This window comes from Lampris incognitus, chromosome 15, assembly GCF_029633865.1.
Source record: "Lampris incognitus isolate fLamInc1 chromosome 15, fLamInc1.hap2, whole genome shotgun sequence".
NCBI classification, from domain to species: domain Eukaryota; kingdom Metazoa; phylum Chordata; class Actinopteri; order Lampriformes; family Lampridae; genus Lampris; species Lampris incognitus.
This window is the reverse complement of record NC_079225.1, coordinates 27,058,148-27,077,234: the sequence shown is the minus strand read 5'-3', so window position 1 is coordinate 27,077,234 and position 19,087 is coordinate 27,058,148. Positions and strand designations below refer to the sequence as shown.

At 43.0% G+C, this 19,087-nt stretch overlaps 1 protein-coding gene across 1 annotated transcript in view; it reads right to left on the bottom strand.

Annotated features, from left to right (window-relative positions):
* Positions 1 to 876: 876 nt before the first annotated feature.
* ehd3 (EH-domain containing 3) overlaps positions 877 to 19,087 on the bottom strand; it is a 27,048-nt gene continuing 8,837 nt past the window's right edge. Inside the window, exons 3-9 of the mRNA XM_056294461.1 lie at positions 17,735 to 17,911; positions 16,812 to 16,909; positions 6,124 to 6,265; positions 5,769 to 5,868; positions 5,378 to 5,548; positions 3,987 to 4,151; positions 877 to 3,225 (exon numbers count right to left, since the gene is read on the bottom strand). Coding sequence (XP_056150436.1) covers positions 2,698 to 3,225; positions 3,987 to 4,151; positions 5,378 to 5,548; positions 5,769 to 5,868; positions 6,124 to 6,265; positions 16,812 to 16,909; positions 17,735 to 17,911 — 1,381 coding nt within the window. The 3' untranslated portion in view covers positions 877 to 2,697. The remainder of the gene's footprint in view (positions 3,226 to 3,986; positions 4,152 to 5,377; positions 5,549 to 5,768; positions 5,869 to 6,123; positions 6,266 to 16,811; positions 16,910 to 17,734; positions 17,912 to 19,087) is intronic.

Genomic DNA, 19,087 nt, shown 5'->3' with positions numbered 1-19,087 from the left:
TTAACAATACAGCTGCATAACGACCGAAACCAACGACCAGTTTCATATGCAAATATGGATGTGACCATTAACTAGAGTTTCAATGGCCATGGCACATGGCCACACATGGCCATTGTCAGCTAAGTGATGAAACATATCCGTCAATAAACGTTTTATCCAGATGAACTGGTTCAACCTTCTTTGATCAGACAGTGTTGTACAGCTCTGCTCTGATTGGTCAGCTTGAGAGGAGACTGACTCTCAGTCATGCAGACCACAATCACCCGAGTGATGAATGTGTTTGTGTCTATATATCACTTGTTTTGGTTTGTGATGGTGATTTGACAACGCCTGAGGGGGAGCTCGGTTATGTCGAAACGTTACTCAGTTAGTACAGCATGTGGATCTTTTGTCTGCTTCTTGCCTTTAGTTTGATTTTTGATCCTGCACCTGTAAAAGTTGTTTGGATGTGCATACCCTACAACCCGTTTGTCCACACTATTCTACAGGTAAAAGACAAACAGTAATATTGGCATGTACAACACTACAAACATAGTTACAGAACGTTCACAGACACACATGATCTGAATACAGAAATAGCTGTTGCAAAATGGCCATAAAGGCCAGCCGTATAGTGAAATAAATAAAAACATCAGTCAGACTTAAACTCCTGTAACTAATGGCAGAGGGATCTTCAGCCAGACGACCAAGCTCAATCAAATAAACTTATTGTATTGTCAATATTTAATTCTTGATGGTCCGGAGTTGATATATTTTATTATTGATCTATATTCACTCACCCGTGGCTGTGTCACCAGAGAAAGAAGAGATTAGGGGAAAAAAGATATCTTACCCCCCCCCCCAAAAAAACAAAAACAAAAACAAATATTCAGGAAATGTTTGGCGTTAGTGATTTATTATCATCATAAAGTTTGCAAGTAAGACAAACTGTATATTTACTCTATGGTCAGTCGAGTTAGCAAGGGTGCATTTTAGTAGGACTGTTACCGTATTGTGCATTATCGGTTTAAATTGAAATCAGTGATGTAATTTAATGACTAATACTCCAGTTCAGTAGCATAGATAATACTTGGACTTATCAACACAACAATATGCATATAATGTCACACCAAATAACAGTAGTAGATGACGAATGTACACACACACTATTCATCTTAATTACGTGTCCACGTAGAACCATGAATGTCTGCACGTTACTTATCAGCACAGTCATATTCCCAAACAATATGGATAATATGCCTTCATATAAAAGTCACACGTAATACACATTTCAGAGATTCATCACATTTCACTGGTCTTGTTTTTGTTTTTTTTTCTCCACTATTCATCATGAAATTATGTCAGTGTCACATCCTCTCCAACATTATCAGAAGGGTCTTGTAAAAATCAATAATAGTAATCATAATTATAGTCTTACCAAAGCGAAGTAGATACTTGAATTAGGGCACAAAACGTAAAAGGGAAACATACATTTCCTGTCATGGGAATGTCACCTTTGCCACACATATGCATCTCATTTCCACCTTCGTCATTCTATCCTCTGAAAATGGTTCCATCCACAGAACACACTGTGTCCATCATGTCCATCTGTATGTGCCTTCCTGTATTTCTGTGTGTTTTTCCAGATCCATGCATCGTGATAACTTTGTGACCGTCCAATGAAACAAATCCATCAAACAAATCCCAGAACACTCAGTGGTGCCAAAAGACGAGTGTCTGTGACCTTGACGGAGAAGGGCTTCAGTTTGGGATGTTGCCTTGCTCGTATGTGGATTCGCCTCACATGCTCCCTTTCAATGCGCCAGATACATTCTGGATGAAGTCTCATCATCTCATCCGGACTTTTATAGTCCAATCGCAATTTCCCCAAAATTATCCTTTAAAAATGTACCTGCTTTCTCTCCGCTGTCATCTCCTCTTTTTGTCCTATGCATTTCCCTCATTGTGTGCCTCTCCATGTTTCATTTTCTTTCAGCGATAAGAATTAGCTGCTAATTTCTCTGCATTCTATAGTTTGTGTTAGATTTTTTTTAACATTAATTACCTCACCTATCGCCCCAAACCTGGCCACCCAAAACTCATTCTACCATTCATCTACTCCTCTCATCTCCTCACTTTAGCCAAACAAACAGGAGAGCGCTGAGCTTCTCGCTGCCTACGTGAATGTTGGGACTCATCAGATGTCCCGTAAAAAGGCCATTTCAAACCACTAAAAATGTGTAAATGTAGTGATGACGTGGGCATTTGGATCCAAGTTTAATCAGAAGATGCCACATTGAAAACAGCTCAGATTCTCTGAAAATTTGAACTAAAGTTGAAGTAGATCTTTATTCGCAAAGCACAAAATTTCGCAACCTGTGTGTGTGTGTAAAGAGATCCTGACAGTTGGCGATACTGGCTTTGAGTTGATTTCAACTTGACGTACAGTAAATTTGAATATCTCATTCATATTTTCCTCTCTGAGTAATTTCCTCTCTCTGCAAGTGTGGGTGTGAAAAGTGATAGCAGGATAGAGATTTTTTTTTCCTGGGGTGATTATCTTTGAGTGGTGTACTCTGTTTTCATTGTCATTTTAGAAACGTTTATTTTTCTTGTTGCTTTGCTCTAATACTATTGGTTTTGTCTAGTAGTTTCCTCTTAGAAAAGAGGAGTTTTCTCTTGGGGGTGTGCAGTGTGGTGGATTTGCTAATCTTACATTTATTCATTTATTTTCCTTTTGGAGGGGGGCACCAGGTGTGGTGGTAACTCCGAGGGTAGTTCATGTCCTTCCAGTTTCACCTTGATCAGGTGGTTGGCCAACGCAAACTCCTCATCATCAAGCATCCCATCCTTATCAATATCGGCAAGTTTCCAGATCTTTCCCAACACTGTATTTGGCAGTTTGGACTTCACCATCTCCTTCTTGGCGTTGGCTCCCGTCACCTTCCCGTTGACGGGGGACAATGTGTAGAAAATCTCATCATATGCCGGTTTGTCGCGTGAGACGACCCATTCAGCCTCGTCGATGCCCTCGCCGGCCCCTTCGCCGTACCCATGGCCGAACGGGCCGTCCAAGGTGCCGTCGAAAGCACCGCCCTTCACAACGGGATTTGGGCGCTGGGTTTCCTCTTGACGGACGAGGATCATCAGGCTGGCGATGTCGTGGGCGAGCATGTCATCGACTGCCTCAAGGAGTTTGAGTTTGAGAGGCTGAAACTTGTTGAGATCCTGGGCTTGAAGCTGGTCCTGGGAGAGGGTAAGGAGAGAAGGGAGAGATGGAGGACATGTCAAACATGTCATGATTGAAACACGCCTCATTTCGTTTCTTTTTTTTTTGTCCCTCTTTTTCTCCCCAATTGTATCCGGCCAATTACCCCACTCTTCTGAGCCATCCTGGTCACTACTCCACCCCCTCTGCTGATCCGGGGAGGGCTGCAGACTACCACATGCCTCCTCCAATACATGTGGAGTTGCCAGCCGCTTCTTTTTACTTGACAGTGAGGAGTTTCGCCAGGGGGACATAGCGTGTAGGAGGATCACGCTATTCCCCCCAGTTCCCCCTCTCCCCTGAACAGGCGCCCCAGCTGACCAGAGGAAGTGTTAGTGCAGCGACCAGGACACATACCCACATCCGGCTTCCCACACGCAGACACAGCCAATTGTGTCTGTAGGGATTCCCGACCAAGCTGGAGGTAACATGGGGAATCGAACCAGCGACCCCCGTGTTGGTAGGCAACGGAATAGACCGCTACGCTACCCAGACGCCTTCAAAACACGACTCATTGATGAGCTGTTTCACCTTACATATCAATTTAATTTCTAATTTTTCTATTCTTTTCTACATCTCAACCCTCATCCATACATCTCCTTATCTACCTCGCTAAACCCATCCATCTCTCCATCTGTTCATTACTTTACTTGCATCATCAGTTGATCACTCCTACCTATACAGCTACCTACCTATACAGCTGTAAATCTCAATCCCATCATTCCTCTGTCTTTTTTACCTGCATCTTCTTCAGATTGGGAAAATCTCCAGGTGATATCTGATGCTCCCTCTCTATACGGCTGTAAATCTCTCCCAGGCTGGCAATGAGTTCTTTCTTCTTGTTTTCCTTCCCAAACACAGATGGCATCTCCTTTTTCAAGGCGCTGATGATGTACGCATGAACCTGCATGTGGAGAAAGGGCGAGAGAAATACATGAAGTCACAGGCAAATACTTTTAGCACAGGGAGTTAAATTTGTTCTGCTGCAAATGAGTCAGCTTTATGCAAATGAGTCATCTTGAGTTTATAAGACACCTATTGTATTTCCATCCATCCATTATCCAAACTGCTTATCCAGCTCTCAGGGTCACGGGGATGCTGGAGCCTATCCCAGCAGTCACTGGGTGGCAGGCAGGGAGACACCCTGGACTTGCCGCCAGGCCATCACAGGGCCCGATTATATTTTTCATTGCAAATTGAAACCTGGACAGGATGGTCAGTATTTAGAATGTTATCATGGTGTGTGTGTGTGTGTGTGTGTGTGTGATACAGCAAGGAACATAAATCTTTTTTTTTCCTGACTATTTCCTGTCCTTGAAGCTAATCATAACACACACACACCCTCGGACCTATGAACTGCGAAACAGGAAAACTATACTCAGCACTCATCTACATGAGAAATCTATATGCGTGTTGCGTGTGTGTATGTTCTAATCATTTCACAGAGCTACGTTAGGAAGTGGCCCCTTCCCTCAAATACCTGACTTCCTTTCCTAACAGGAAACAGGAAATAATTCAGTCAGAGGAGAACAACCTATCTGTTATTGTCGATTTGGTTTTATGGGAGGGAAGGTTCATGTACCATCAAGGTTACCAGCTGCATGGGCTGAGGCTGGTGAATGGATGGAGGAGGTAGAATTAATGGGAACCCTACTCAGCAGTGTTGACAGACACAATAATAAAATTTTGACTTTACTGCCAACCTCAATCTCAATTTCACCATTTCTGCCCGACTTAACTCTTAACCAACAATGCCACAATGACAAATAATGCATACAATTACAAAAAACTCGTGCATAAAATGATAAAAGTAATAGATAAAAGAAATTAATGAAATTAAACAGCACCAAGACCATATTTTCCCATCTAAGTTCATGTCTATGACGAGGTTGCACTATTGGCACCATTCTACTTCTCCTTCTTTAGAAGTGGGAAGTATTGGTTGCAAGTATTTAACAACACCCTTCATTATTTCTCAGTGTTGGTAGAAATGCCCCACTTTCTAAATGATCAGGTGGTACAAAATCAGCAGATACTCTATAACAGTCGTGACAACCAACGAGACTCACCAAACCATCTATCAACAGGTGTGTGTGTGTGTGTGCGTGTGTGTTCATCTACCCCTCTTACCTTGGCTAGTCTTGCCCTCTTGATCAGATCATTGAGCTTCCTCAGCGCTGCGTTCCTCGGTAAAGACTGTATGTCCTTAAACAGGTCCTGCTCCTCAGCTTCAAACAACTTCCTGTTGTCTGGAATCAGCAGAGGGTGGGACCAAAATGATCCGATGTACACACGGATCACCTGTCAGTCACACCAAAAAAAGGAATAGATGGAGAGAGGGATAAAAAAAAAACAGAGAGGTGGAATACACACAAGGTCAATGGGAATGCCAGTCAGCTTACCAATAAACCAAAGGACTGAATCAGTAACTCAGTCCTTCAGTCAGCCAAACAGTCAGTAGGCTTTAGTCAGTTTGTAACTGGACCAGTCAGCCAGCCAGATATCCAGATTGACGGTTTACCTCAGGTGTGTTGACTATTTTCCCCAGCGACCACATCAGGGCACCATATACCCTCATCAACTGCTGGGTCTCTATCTGGTCAGCCTTGTTTAGCACAACCCTAGAGAATAGAATAGAATTGTTGAATTTAAACCGATTTCAAAATGAAATTTCAACATCAGGCCAACCAATCATCCACTCAACAGCTTGCATATGATATGCAACAGTAGAAAAAAGGCAGATGCAAGTGGAGGCCGATGCAAAGATAAGAGTCGATGTTTGTGAGTGCATCACACAGCACTTATTAAGGCCATAGCTGCTGTGCATTACGAATGTATTGTCAACTACAGTACGATTTAGGAAAACTTAATGGCACCTGATCTTGTCTTCGTGGTTTTTCAAAGCCTTGATCACCTCTGAAAACTCATCTGAGATGTCCAGCTTATGTGCGTCGAACAACAGTATGATCCTATCCACTCTCTCTGCAAACCACTCCAAAACAGCTGCAAAGTCATAGCCTGAAGGAGAGAAGAGATGAGAGGGAAAGGAGAGGAGACGAAGAAGGAGAAGGAGAAAAAGAAAAGAAGAAGAAGAAGAAGAAATGTCAAGGGAGTGGTTGAGGCAGAGCATAAAGAAGAGGAGAAGAAGAAGAAGAGGGAAAAGAGGAAGAGAGCAGGGGAGAGGCCAATGGGAAATAATACATGAGGAGAGAGGTGGAAGGAGAGAAGGCAAGGAGAGGTTGGAGGGTGTAAGGGAGGGGAAAGGGGCAAGTGGAGGTAATGAGAAGATCAGGGTAAAGAAAGGTCAAACACTCAGTCATGTACCCCTTAACCCAAACATAACCAGAGACAAGAAAGGCATTCAGCTCATTAGGAGAATTACAATCCCCTTCCTAAACTGGTGAATCCCACTCAATTTCTTCTAATTTCTATAATGCTCTTCTCAAGCTGTAAACCTGGCATTAAACTGTGAGCCTAAACAGTGATGCCACTCAGCCTTCTATAGACAACACTGGATAAACTCTGCAGGAGTAAGTAAAGCAGGGTGGATGGAGGCGCCTGTGGCTCGGTATGTTAAACTCGCTCAGGGTAAATGGAGGACATCAATATTACAACGTGTTGACAGAAAAGAATGGCTGTTTACCAAAGGACAGAGGCAAATATCCATCAGTACTAAATATATTTATATATATTATGAAGCACTGTTGATTAACTGACACATATATGGACGATGACACATTTGGCTCTATGCCTTTATCTTATGATTTATGTTAAACTGTAGACATTTCTAATCTAATTTGATGGTATTCATACATTATCAAGGCGATGTTGTAGTGGCAAAAGGACTTCAACAGAAGATGATAATCATCGAAAGGAATTGTTTGTATATTAGATCTTCTCAGTCATTTTATCCGTCAAGCAAAAACTCAAATTTTGAGCAGCGACCTCTAGATAATTAGATCTGAATATAGGCTTAAGTCAATAAACAAATTCAATAAAGCATGGGGACAAAAATGAGATTTGCAGGACGAGTCTTGGCTAGGAAAAGTCCTGCAAACCCTGATTTTTAACCCAAGTGATCTTCTTAAACTAGCTTCTTATCTTTTTCTTGAAAGAAAACAAAACAGAAAAAGAAACTTATGTAATTTCTCTGATAGACGCCTATGAGGAGAATGGATCTGGGTTACAATGACATCAAAAGACGGTGGGAGATTTCCCTTAATGCTGTGACACATCTCAAATAACAGAGAGGTATATTTTTATGTATATGAAGATTAACGGGGGTGATCTGGTCCAAAAGTATTGTTTAATTGGCTTATGATTTAACACGGCTTGTACAAAACATGCACTGCACAATAACAATACTATATGTCCTGCTTGAAATAATAAAAACCTTAAAAAAAAATCCCCTGGAACGATAACCTTAATCTAAGGAGAATTTATAAGAAATAGGGTTACAAAGCGCTGTAGAGAGAGAAAAGTATAAGCAAAATATTCCACCCAAGATTTGAGAACGTACAAACGAGACGTTACTTTAATGTGGTGCCCTTATGTACTGTGCTGATAGATCAGAGCTGAGATGATCATGAGCCATCTCTGATAAACACCTGGTTGTTTTGGTGGTGGAAGCAAATAATGTGCAGGCTTATATTAGAGGTTTTACGGTAACTGAATGATTGGATGAATGAGTAGAAGTCCTTGACTGAGCCGTTTGACGTTTGACTCTTACCTGAAGACATTCCACAGGATATGAGAGGAGGACAATGGAGGGATTAGTGAGTTAACATTTCCAGGTAATGCCACGGGCATGTAGCGATAGAAACAAAGATGGAAACAGAGATAGAGGTGTGAGGGAAAGCCAGTGGTAAACTGGTTATTGTGATAGGCAGAGAAACATGATGGGAATCGAGAGGGATTTTCTTCTGTCAGTTGAGGGGATTTCCATGTTGATTCAGTTTTCAAAACGCTTCTGTGTAGACCTTTGTTTTAGCCAAGTTTTTTTTTCCCCTTATCGCCCAAAACTAATTTCACAGGGTTTTCCATGCAACACGCCATCAACATGCACCCTGTTTATCTACCAGCTAACCCGCTACCATACAGCGGAGGGACAATGGATAATGTTCGGCAACATAACATCGCAAATAATATTTAGTATGTATTTCTCCATTATCATGTGGAGGCTCATTTTAAGTTTTCTGTCATCTACCTTGGGTTCCTCCCCAAACTTTGGAAAACTGCTGTTAGCCAACTCATCTCAGCTAACATAATGAAGTCGTCCTTCTGTGGGCAGCAGACGCCATCTCGCCCTCACAACGATCCATCAATCCATTATCCAAGCTGCTTATCCTAATTAGGGTTGCGGGGATGCTGGAGCCTATCCCAGCAGTCATTGGGTGGCAGGCGGGGAGACACCCTGGACAGGCCGCCAGGCCATCACAGGGCCGACATTTACACCTAGGGACAATTTAGTAAGGCCGATTCACCTGACGTACATGTCTTTGGACTGTGGGAGGAAACCGGAGCACCCGGAGGAAACCCACGCAGACACGGGGAGAACATGCAAACTCCACACAGAGGATGACCCCCAAGGTTGGACAACCCAGGGCTCGAACCCAGGACCTTCTTGCTGTGAGGCAACAGCGCTAAAATTGTGCCCGCTAACCACTGCGCCACCATGCCGTCCCCTCAGAAAGATGTTTGTTATAAATATCTAATTTTTACAAAACTACCGCCCTGCTGCTACTGTTGCCGTCCCCTAAAGATGAATTAAATCTGAGACACATGCAGGGTACATCCATCCATCCATCCATCCATCAATTATCCAAACCGCTTATCCTGCTCTCAGGGTCATGGGGATGCTGGAACCTATCCCAGCAGTCATTGGGCGGCAAGTGGGGAGACACCCTGGACAGGCTGCCAGACCATCACAGGGCCAACACACAATTGGATATATGGCAGAGGATTTTTTGGAATAACTATATAAAGATGGTCCTTATTACAAAGCAACATCCACGATGGCCTTTAAAGCATTCGTAGTAAAGGTTGCGGCAGATACCTGCCGTTCACAGAAACCCTCAGATTTCCAGTTTGGTGAATTTCATGTTTAAATGGATTCGTCTCTTTGGGTGCTCAGTCATCCCAGGACTCGTGAAGTCTATTCAAAATGACAGGTAAAGGTGTTTTTCCTTCTTCTTTTTTTTTTTTAAATAATTACTGGAAAGTTGTTTTGATGATACAAATTTTAGATCAGACAGCAGCAATTAACAACATTGGATTTATTTTTGAATAATTTCATCTGGGGATGGAGCAACAAGTAGATGAAAAAGTGAAATGTTTTGTTTTGGGAGCCCTTCAACTCCAATGTTAAAGTACAAACAGGTGAGACAGAAGAGGGAGCTTTAGAGGGTTAAGTTCAAGAGATACCCCGATATTGACTTTTAGCAGGTCATTTTTCTACATCCAGCACTTTCCACACTGTGTGAAATATAAAAAGGACTTGACATTTGTCTTTGGGTTTCCCCCAAAATTGCTTTGTTAGCATTGTTAGCAACAATGGCAAATGACCGCTAGCCAGCAAACCGGGGAAACTTACAGACAAACACAGACACTTTTCTGGCAGAGAAAAATAACAAGTTTGAAAAATCTAAAAGTCAAGTTATATCCCTTTTTTCTTAGTTTTTACTTTGCTTCAGACAGATGCATAGATTCTTCATCTACAATACCTCCATAAGGACATCTATGTAGACAGCTATAGCCTGAAACCATCTCTGTTGCATCTGGACACACATATACACAAACACATACACACAATAAATGAAAAGCGCACAAAGGAGTAAGAATGATAACAGATGAAGGTGAAGATACAGAAAATAATATGTACAGACATGTACAGCATGCATAAACACAAAAATACAAACAAAATGATTTGGAAAAAGGATGAAATGGCTAATAAAAAATGGGCACATTACAATTACACTCATGATTTCCCTCTCTCTCTCTCTCTCTCTCTCTCTCTCTCTCTCTCTCTCTCTCTCTCTCTCTCTCTCTCTCTCTCTCTCTCTCTCTCTCAAAACACAGCTGTGCTGAATCAGAAGAAGGCGAGCCTTTTTTTTTTGTATCCAAACAGACAATGACAGGGTCAGACAATGCTGTGTTTATTTGGTTTGACCGAACACTAACAGAGCACACTTTGCCCTAAATAATGGTTTATGGAGCAGGATTGTCAGGGGTCAGTTTACTTTCAGTTTCACCGATTCCTTACATCAACAGGAACTGCACATTTGTTCATTAGTGATGAAGGCTTAATTCTCTCTCTTTTTGTTTTTACTCAGTAATGTCAAAATAACAACTTTTCTCTTGAAAAACATTCCCGGAGGGTGAATTTTACAGAAAGCCTGTTCCTGAAATTGAAAGCAAGATGAACTGTACTCCCATTATGAATCCCTTCTGATCATCTAGCCTACGTAACATTAACATATTATCCATGCTCAGCATTCCCAAGGCACTGATACACGAGCAATTATCAGGAATTAGAAAATGACGAATCTAGATTTATGTGACTTGCATAATAGGCTGGGCCATAAATAACATGGGTAGTATCAACAAAGCAGTCCCAGAAGTGAGGGAAAAAAAACTTTTTTCAACTGTACTTATAAGAGACCTGCTAGCTGTGCTTTGTTTGTTGCTCAGACAATTATTGATTTAAATAGCGAGTTGTCTCTCTTTTGTCTTCATTTTGCCTTATTCCTTATGTGTAGATGCTATTTTAAATAAACTTCTCTGACAGCGAGTGTGCATTGGTCTCTGTTGGGCCATAATAACTCCTGAGAATATGATAATATTACTATGGTTGTGTCTACATATTTGCTGCAAATATACAAATTATTGGTCAATACCTCATTATTACCCACGATCACAATGAAAAGCTGTCTCAGGTAGTCTTTCCAAAGCGAATTCATGACAAAACATCCATCCAACCAGTCAGACTAGCTTTGTCTAGTCAGAAAGGCACGAACTGAGGAAGCCTCTTGAATGAGAGGCGAAACGTCTTCACGGATGTATACCAAGTCCAGTTGCACTTGATTCAACTCCTTTGGATAACCATGAGCTGGATGAATGAGAACATTCACAGACATCCATCCAACCATTTATCCTGCTCTCAAGGTCACGGGGATGCTGGAGCCTCTCCCAGCAGTCACTGAGCAGCAGCAGGCCGGGAGACATCCTGGACAGGCCACCAGTCCGTCACAGGGCCGACACACACATTCACACCTAGGGAGAATTGAGTACGGCTGATTCACCTGACCTGCATGTCTTTGGACTGTGGGAGGAAACCGGTGCTCCCGGAGTAAACCCACGCAGACATGGGGAGAACATGCAAACTCCATGACCCGGGACAACCCCCAAGGTTGGACTATCCCAGGGCTCGAACCCAGGACCTTCTTGCTGTGAGGCAACCGTACTAACCACTGTGCCGCCCATGACAAAACAGCCATGGCATAATTTTTGATGAAAGAGCCTCCGTCGACCATCTCTCTACAATGTTGCCTGTGCATCAACGCCTTCATAACCAAGCTAACATCACTGAGTTCAATGGTGATTTGAGCGAAGAAGTGTAGCTCTATGCTCAGTCAATGGACAAATATAATCTAAACGTAACAAGGATACTGGTGAACCAGGACGTGGTCTCAATGCACCCCGTTAGGCCCAATTACCAATATAATGATAATGATAATATTGACCATTGCAATTTAAATGTTGTTTTGTATTGAATAAAAACATCAAATCACCTTAAATTGCATCAAGTGATTCTCTGTTGTGATGGTCAATATTATCAATGTTAATATGATGTTGATGATTGATAAAATAATGTGGGCTTCAGTGGCATAAATATTAGCTACACTACATCATACACTATACTACTATATACGTATATATGCATATACATAAGTAATATAGTATATAGTACTATTATATACTATATTACTTACGTATATACAAAATAAGAGACAAAACAAGGCAAACAGCGAGGTTCAGTCAGAGATGTGAGTAGTGGGAAATCAATCTGTATATAAACAGAGAAAAGTACAGATGGAGAAAAATAGAGGAAAATGAGGGTGACTGGATTAGGGAATGGGTGAAATACGGTTGTCTTAATTCAGGCCAGACCTTTTGTCAGTGTCAGTGGGTTGGTATGGTAATGTGGCACTCGGCTTTGGGAATGCTAAGTGTCGGACACATATCAACCTAGTGGACCGCTGGGAACAGCCCCAATTTGAATTAGCCTTATTCCCCTAAACTTTCCTCCCTACTTCAGTCACTTCATTATAACTGGTTCAAAACCAGAATCAAGTCCATTTAAGTTAACTCAGTCCAAATGTAAACAGAACATGCAGCCATGGGTCGTAGAAGTTTGTTCCTTGACAATTTCCACCACAAATTGGACACAATTAACTTGAGGCAAAATATATTAGGATAAAGAGAATCCACTAACCTAAACTGACTGTAAAAACTCAAAGTGGTTTAAGCTTCAAAACCTGCTCTGGACAGTTTTCTCAAGGCTCCTCAGAGCCAAATGGACCTGAGAGCTACGTGCAACAGGGTTGAAAGGGTTAAAAACAGCTTCTTTTTTTGTGTGGCTTTTCCCCCCTTTTTCTCCCCAGTTGTACCCAGCCAATTATCCCACTCTTCTGAGCTCTCCTGGTCAATGCTCCACCCCCTCTGATGATCCAGGGAGGGCTGCAGACTACCACATGCCTCCTCTGATACTTGTGGAGTCGCCAGCCGCTTCTTTTCACCTGACAGTGAGGAGTTTCACCAGGGGGATATAGCGCGTGGGAGGATCACGCTATTTCCCCCAGTCCCCCCCGAACAGGCGCCCCAACTGACCAGAAGAGGCAGCGACCAGGACACATACCCACATCTGGCTTCCCAACCACAGACACGGCCAATTGTGTCTGTAGAGACGCCTGACAAAGCAGGAGGTAACACAGGGATTCGAACCAGAGATCCCCATGTTGGTAGGCAACGGAATAGACCACTACGCTACCCGGACGCCCAAAAGCAACTTTCAACATAAAGAGACAGGCCAGTATGGTGAGATAAGTAAGCTCTGTGATGCTGTTCTGCTCCATTTGCTCCAACCTGCTCCATCAAAATAAAAAGTCCATTCTGTGAATCGAGGAAAAGAGTTGCACTATGGAGCTCGGATCATATGACTTTAGAAAAAGAAATCTGCAAAATGTTCTTCACTTCATTGTTACCAAATAAAAAGCGATATGTGGCATTGTTCCCTTACCCCATTCAAACTGGGTACATTTAGCATTTTGGTTAGTGTCTTTTTAACAAGCAATCTCTTAAAATTACCATAATGGGCTTTAAAAAGCCAAAAATAAAAAAATTGGAGAACTGTTGAGCTGGACTGAGTTCAGGCCCAATCTAGTAGCACTGTAACTTTAGCATTATAGAAAAATCTATTAATCATGCTTTCTATTATGTTAGCCTTTCACAAAAAGTAACACATGGAAATGTGATGAGCATAATTCATTTCCATTATAGGGGCAATGTCTCCAAAATGTTATCGGAAATAGGTATGTGATGCATTAAGTTGTTGCATTGGAAATTTTGTGTCTGGAATAAATGTGTTAAAACAATAAATACTGTGACAACTGAGCAGGAACATAAATGATCTATATCAGAAGAGCAACACTACCAAACCTCAGCATGATGTAGTTATACACTTAATCAATTGTTTCCATTTTAGTCTCAACTGTTTAAATTTCAGTCCAGTCTCCAAGTAGTGAAAAACAGAAGACATGAGTTTGAATTGGTTTAAGTTGAATACCATCTCCTGTGGACAGGAACAAGAAAAAAAAGGACTTCCTAAGCATTCACCTGGCCTCTGTTCAGTGATATCACACCTATGACCACTTAATGGTGACAATGGGCATTTTCAGTTGCTCTTTTTTGACAAACGCTGACTGATGTGACAGGGACCATAGCAATTATACACTGATCAGCCAACACATTAAAACTACTGACACATAAGTAAATAACACTGATTATCTCGTTACAATAGCACCTGTCAAGGGGTGGGATATATCAGGCAGCAAGTGAACAGTCAGTTCTTGAAACTGATGTGTTGGAATCAGGAAAAACGAGTAAGCGTAAGGATCTGAGCGACTTTGACAAGGGCCAAATTGTGATGGCTAGACGAATGGGTCAGAGCACCTCCAAAATGGCAGGTCTTGTAGGGTGTTCCCAGTATGCAGTGGTCAGTAACTACCAAAAGTGGTCCAAGGAAGGATCACCACTGAACTGGTGACAGGGTTATGAGCGTCCAAGGCTCAATGATGAACGTTGGGAGTGAAGGCTAGCCCATCTGGTCCAATCCCACAGAAGAGCTACTGTAGATGAAATTGTATAGACTGTAGATCAAAATAATGCTGGCTATGATAGACAGGTGTCAGAACACACAGTGCATCACAGCTTGATGCATATGGAGCTGCGTAGCCGCAGACTGGTCAGAGTGTCCATGATGACCCCTGTCCACTGCTGAAAGCACCTACAATGGACACATGAGCATCAGAACTGGACCATGGAGCAATGGTCGCCTGGTCTGATGAATCACATTTTCTTTTACATCATGTGGACGGCCAGGTACACGTGCTTCATTTACCTGGGGAAGAGATGGCACCAGGATGCACTTAAGGGAAGAAGACAAGCTGGCGGAGGCAGTGTGATGCTCTGGACAATGTTCTGCTAGGAAATCTTGGGTCCTAGCATTCATGTGGATGTTTACTTGGACATGTACCACCTACCTAAACATTTTTGCAGAGCAAGGTACACCCCTTCATGACAACGGTATCACCTGATGGCAGTGGCCTCTTTCAGCAGGATAATGTGCCCTGGAACATGGCACATGTTGTTCAGGAATGGTTTGAGGAACATGACAAAAGTACAAGGTGTTGCCTTGGCCTCCAAATTTGTCAGATCTCAATCTGATCGAGCATCTGTGGGATGTACTGGAAAAACAAGTCCGATCCATGGAGGCCCCACCTTGCAATTTACAGGACTTAAAAGGATCTGTTGCCAACATCGTGGTGCCAGATACCAAATGATACCTTCAGAGGTCTTGTGGAGTTCATGCCTCGATGGGTCAGAGCTGTTTTGGTGGAACGAGCGGGACCTACACAATATTCAGCAGGTGATTTTAATGTTTTAGCTGATCCATGTATGTGCAAATTCTGCAGAACTCCCAACTAAATGTGTACTCGTATTTGTTTACATTTTATTGCATGTTTAGAGCATAAGAGGTCAACAGAGCAATGCAATTGTCTACACCGATCAGCCAAACAAACAAAAAAAAAAAACAACCCCTGCCTAATATTGTGCAGGTCCCACTCATGCTGCTAAAACAGCTCTGACCTGTTGAAGCATGGACTACACAAGACCTCTGAAGGTGTCCTCTGGTATCTGGCACCAAGATGTTAGCAGCAGATCCTTTAAGTCCTTTAAGTTGCAAGGCGGGGCCTCCATGGATCAGACTTGTTTTTCCAGCACATCCCACAGATGCTCGATCGGATTGAGATCTGGGGAATTTGGATGGCAAGGCAACACCTTGAACTCTTTGTCATGTTCCTCGAACCATTCCTGAACAATGTGTGCAGTGTGGCAGGGAGGATTATCCTGTTCAAAGAGGCCACTGCCATCAGGGAATACCATTGTCATGAAGGGGTGCACTTCGTCTGCAACGTGTACGTGTCAAAGTAACATCAACTTGAATGCCAGGACCCGATGTTTCCCAGCATCACATTGCCTAGAGCATCACATTGCCTACACTTGCTTGCCTTCTTCCCATAGTGCACCCTGGTGCCATCTCTTCCCAGGTAAATGACACACACATGATGTCCACATGATGTAATAGAAAATGTGATTCATCAAACCAGGTCACCTTGTTCCACTGCTTCATGGTTCAGTTCTGATGCTCATGTGCCCATTGTAGGCGCTTTCAGCGGTGGATAGGGGTCATCATGGGCAATCTGACCAGTCAGTGGCTAAACAACCCCATACGCAGCAAGCTGTGACTCACTGTGTGTTCTGACACCTGTCTATCATAGCCAGCATTAACGTTTTCAGCAATTTGATCTACAGTAGCTCTTCTGTGGGATCGGACCAGACGGGGAGGACCTACACAATATCAGACCAGTGGTTTTAATGTTTTGACTGATCGGTGTATATCATGTGCTTTACATTATTGCAAGCTCAGTGCACTATGATAAACTGTGTACATTGTTGACATCTGATTGCACATGTGTTGCATGTGTATAGTATAGAGTCTTGCCCTCAATGCTTCCTCTTTGAAGCGAATGAGACATAATCCTCATGACAGCTGCAACTAACACACACACTAGTCCAAAGCAAATGCTGATATTGATGTTCAAAATGATTGGGTGATGGCTGAAGGGCTGCACTGAAGTAGCCGAAGCTTACACCCAGCAGTACCAACACTACTGAGAGAGAGAGAGAGAGAGAGAGAGAGAGAGAGAGAGAGAGAGATGCTTACCTCTACTTATTCTCTGTTTCTCTCCTGATAGAATTCCAGGTGTGTCAATCACACTGATGCTTTCCAACACTGGGTTAGGCAGCTGGGCACACACAAACCTAGACATACATATATACGCACGCACACACGCACGCACACACGCACGCACACACGCACGCACACACACACGCACGCAAAAACAGAGAACTCTTCATATCTTTCCATCCAATGATGAATGCATGTGAACACAAGGCATACATGATGAAGCTGAGTACTGAGTAGATGAGAGTAACAGAGTTTAATGGGGGGTGGGTGAGAGAGGTACATTAGCAGAAAGGGAGAGAAGAGAGAAACGGAAAGAGGAGGGAAGGGCAGGGGTGACTGGGACAAAAGAACCGAGGAGAGGTATGAGAGGCAAAGCGAGGTGAGAGGAGGAAAGGGGGAATGGAAGGAGGGGAGATGAGGAGACAGGAGGGGAGCAGGACAGAAGTGTAAAAAGTTTTCACAATAAACATCTTCCCACACCAGACCTCTCTCCAGCTTTCCCTCTCTTTGTGTCCCTCCACTTCTCCTGCCCTCCCTCTCTTGTTTTCCAGCTGCATAAATAGTCTTTGTGGCATCCCCCTTCCACCTCCCATCAATATTTCTTCTTTGCCCATTCAGCAGTGGTAAACCACCATGGTTAAAAAAAAAATGCTCCCGCAAGAATAGTTTTAGTGGTTTCTCTTATCTGCAAGGTGGATAACTCAGTAAGGATGACTGACTCACACAGGCACACTCACATTCACATGGGGCCACAGGGCCAATAACAGGGGAAAGCCTGACCAGGGAGCAGAGGGAAATGCAATCACACTGGAATGTCGAACTATAATGTGGAGTAACTCTCTTTCTCACCCCCACCCCTCCCCCCTCTGTGTATGTGTTTGCGTTCACGTTGTACCTACCTGTTCAAGAAGGCGTTTCCAAATGCGTTGAGTTTTCTGAAGGGCTTCTTGGGGTCGACCACCAAAGCATTGCCGGGCACAATGCCTTCTGTGTCACCGTGCATCACAGCAATAAATGAGTCAGTGGTGGGTTCAGGACCGATCCGCATGCCGGGAAAATCCTGCTCCAAAAGGTAGCTGTGGGCGAGACAGAGACCAGCATTATCAGATGAGACTCCGACTTGGCTGTATCGTGAAGCATCACGTTGAGGATCTTTTAAGGTTTTAGAAGACCTGACGAGACGAAGTGAGGTCTGTTGTATGCATGAAGAAACTGATGAAGAACTCATTCACTCCTGTATTAGCATACTGTGAAAACACCTCTTCAACAGAGGGACATTATAAACACTTTCATTGTCATATTTTTACTATTATCCCATGCACAGTAAGAAAGACAGAGATACTTTAATGTATTCATAAAACTGCAATGTTACGATTCTCCGTCCAGGCTAGCTTCTATCTAGCCAATAGTGGGAAGTGGAGATGCATTTTCCAAGACAAAGTGGTTTAAGAGTAACCGATATCCATTAGCCAATCAATGCACCTGCACTGTCTGGCCCTCCACTGTTATGTGAAAGAACGGAAAGCTATGTAGTACAAAGCTTTGTTATGCTACTGCTATTTTGTCTGTGAGACTCAAAGACATTGTCTTAGAACACATTTTGACATAAAACTCGAATCTTGAGGTATGACATCATATATACTCTTGAAAAATTTGCCTTTTACCTGTCATGAATAAATATCGGGCCCTGTTTTGGTCAGACATTTATGATCATTAAAAAATGTAAAAAATTTTATACCTTCAAATTACAAGTGTTAGCTGTCCTATACATTGGGCCTTTTTCCCCACATCTTTCAGACAATGAATTTCAGTGTCAACAGAAACAAGTCGAGTCCAATAAATCAAAATATAAGCAAAGGGGTGTACGGGTAGCATAGCGGTCTATTCCGTTGCCTACCAACATGGGAATCGCCGCTTCGAATCCCCGTGTTACCCCCGGATTGGTTGGGCGTCCCTACAGACACAATTGGCTGTGTCTGCGGGTGGGAAGACAGATGTGGGTATGTGTCCTAGTCGCTGCACTAGCACCTCCTCTGGTCGGTTGGGGCGTCTGTTCGGGGGGGGACTGCGGGGGATAGCGTGATCCTTCTATGTGCTAAGTCCCACTGGTGAAACTCCACACTGTCAGGTGAAAGGAAGCGGCTGGCGACTCCACATGTATCGAAGGAGGCATGTGGTAGTCTGCAGCCCTCCCCGGATTGGCAGAGGGGCTGGAGTAGTGTGGAGTATATATATATATATATATATATATA